Raw genomic sequence first — 2,581 nt, 5'->3', positions numbered from 1 at the left:
TAGACACCCATGCCTCAGCATAGACTTAGTTACTAGCAATGATGCTTTACTGCAGACTCCTCCCCAAATAGTTCATTAATCTCTTTTGCATTTTGTGTAAAGATATGGCTGTAATTCTCCAAACTCACCCAGGGCTGGGATTTTCCGGTCCCGCTGCAGTGAATGGAGATTTGGCTGGGTGCCAGATTCTCCATTCTCCCTGGCAGCGGTGGTTGGGAGAATGGCATCGGAGAATTCTAGGCATGTTTTCGCCTGGCTGATAGATATTTCAGGTCAAATTAATTCCTGGATAACTAAGAAACAGTATTGTTGGAAGAACTATCACTGTTTATAGTATCTACTGCTAATGATCAAATACATCATTTACTTTACAGCATTGTCTCTAATTGCAAATGACTCAACACCAGTGTCATCAGAAACACCCAGTGGAAATCTCCTTGCAACAAGGAATTTGATAAAGTAAAAGGTTTAGCTGTGTAACAATTTACATAACCATATTCTCATTCAATTGTTTCAAAGATTTTTGATGCAATTGGACAATGCTGTTATTGGGGTCCAAATATTTCCAGACTCACCTGTGGCAAAAAAATTTCTGGTCTTCTGGACAACTCAGAATTGGAAATTTGGACGATTCAATATACGAAATGGTTCACTAAACCTGTTCCAAATCTAATGAAGAGTTAAGCACAAAATTGAAATGCAGCAAAGTGATTAAACAAAAGACTATTGTGGATATGAAACCAATGAACAAACATGCATATGCTACCTGAGAATTTTGACCTTCAAGTATAACGAAATATATATACTAAATTAGATAGCCAACTGTTGTTAAAGTGATTACTTGTGAAATTAATGTATTTTTTCAATTATTTCTGTCAATATAATACGTTTTTTTGTTTAACACAGGCACCAGGACAACATTTTAAGTAAGTACAAATAACTTAAAGCAAAGGAGATGATGGAAGGAAGGAGTGTTGTGAAAGGTATACTCTATCTTCTCTTAACGGTGATTGGAATCCCAGGCAATCTAACTATCATCACATCATTCATCCACATTGCCTTCTGTGACCACAAACTCCTCCCGGCAGATACAATAGTGTCCAATTTAGCCAGTGTGAATTTACTGGTGGTCTTGGTGAGGTGCATCCCAGAAACCACAGCAGCATTCGGGCTAAAGCAACTGTTTGATGATTATGGTTGCAAAATTGTAATTTTCATTTACAGAACCAGCAGGTCTTTGTCCACCTGGCTGACTTTTCTACTAAGTGGTTTTCAATGTATCACTTTGGCACCAGTCACTTCAACTTGGTCCACTGTCAAAAGACAAGCAGCAAAATACCTGAGCGCTGTTCTTGCCTTCCTGTGGGCACTAAATATGTCCTTAAGTACTCCAGCTATATTATTTTCCATTTCCTCAGAAAATAACTCGGCTGGCAATAATCATGCTGTGAATCTTGAGTACTGCTTTGTGAGGTTCCCATCGCGGACAGTGAAGCTGGCTAATGGTGCACTGCAGACCTCCAGAGATGTCATACCCATTGTCCTTATGGTACTAGCAAGTGCTTACATTTTGCTAGTTCTGTACAGACACAAGCAGCAAGTAAAAGGGATTCGGAGCTCGAGCAAAAACCAGGGATCCACAATTGAGACGAGAGCAGCCAAAGCAGTGGTCACCTTGGTTACTCTATATGTGCTTTTCTTTGGAGTTGACAGCATTCTGTGGATTTATACTCTGACTGTTGCTAAAACGATGCAGACCTCACTCATCTCAGACCTCCGAGTCTTCTTTTCTTCACTCTATGCATCAGTCAGTCCTATTGTTATAATTATTTCGAACAGAAAAGTCCATAACAAATTAAAATGTATGAAGGCAAAACCAGAATTGTCAGAAGCTGTTCCTTGAACTATTTAAAAGTACAAGACTAGATTAATTTAAAAGATCTCTGCAAACAACACAACATTTAACATATTCCTGCATTGAAACTAATGATAAGGATTTCACTAATTGTATAGTTCATATCCATATCTAAATACAGAGGGCATATGATAGCACTGTGTTCCAGTATCACTGGCTATTAATCCAGAGGCCCAGACAACTGCTCTGGGCCATGGGTTCAAATCCCATTATGACTGCTGGTGAAATTTAAAATTAATTAATAAATCTGGAATATAAAGCTAGTCTCAGTAATGGTGACCAGAAATATATCATTGAATGCTGCAAAAACTCAATCTGGTTCACTAATGGCCCTTCAGGGAAGGAAGTTTCCTTTCCTGGCTTGCCCCCAAGTGACTCCATACCCACACTTAACTGCCCTCTGAAATAGATGAACAAGCTGCCACTCAGCTCAAGGGAAATTAAGAATGGACAATAAATGCTGGCCCTGCTCTTGACAGTCACATCGCATGAAAGAATAAAGAAAAATAATTACTCAAATTGGAAAGGCTTTGAAGTTTGGCATGCATTCAGCATTGCCAGAATCAATTAATTGCTTCATTTCATGCAAAATACTCCAGATAATATATTCCTCAATTGTTTTTCATTCATTGGCTATCGATATTGCTGAAAAGGCCAGCGTTTATT

At 38.7% G+C, this 2,581-nt stretch overlaps 1 protein-coding gene across 1 annotated transcript; it reads left to right on the top strand.

Moving 5' to 3' along the window:
* Positions 1-955: 955 nt before the first annotated feature.
* On the top strand, positions 956-1,903 carry ora2 (olfactory receptor class A related 2). Its single transcript, XM_080209635.1, has one exon. The coding sequence runs from the start codon at positions 956-958 to the stop codon at positions 1,901-1,903; it is 948 nt and encodes a 315-aa protein (XP_080065761.1).
* The last annotated feature ends 678 nt before the right edge of the window (positions 1,904-2,581 follow it).

This window comes from Carcharhinus amblyrhynchos, chromosome 22, assembly GCF_965287045.1.
Source record: "Carcharhinus amblyrhynchos chromosome 22, sCarAmb.v2.hapA, whole genome shotgun sequence".
NCBI lineage: Eukaryota > Metazoa > Chordata > Chondrichthyes > Carcharhiniformes > Carcharhinidae > Carcharhinus > Carcharhinus amblyrhynchos.
This window is presented reverse-complemented; position numbering and strand designations above follow the sequence as displayed.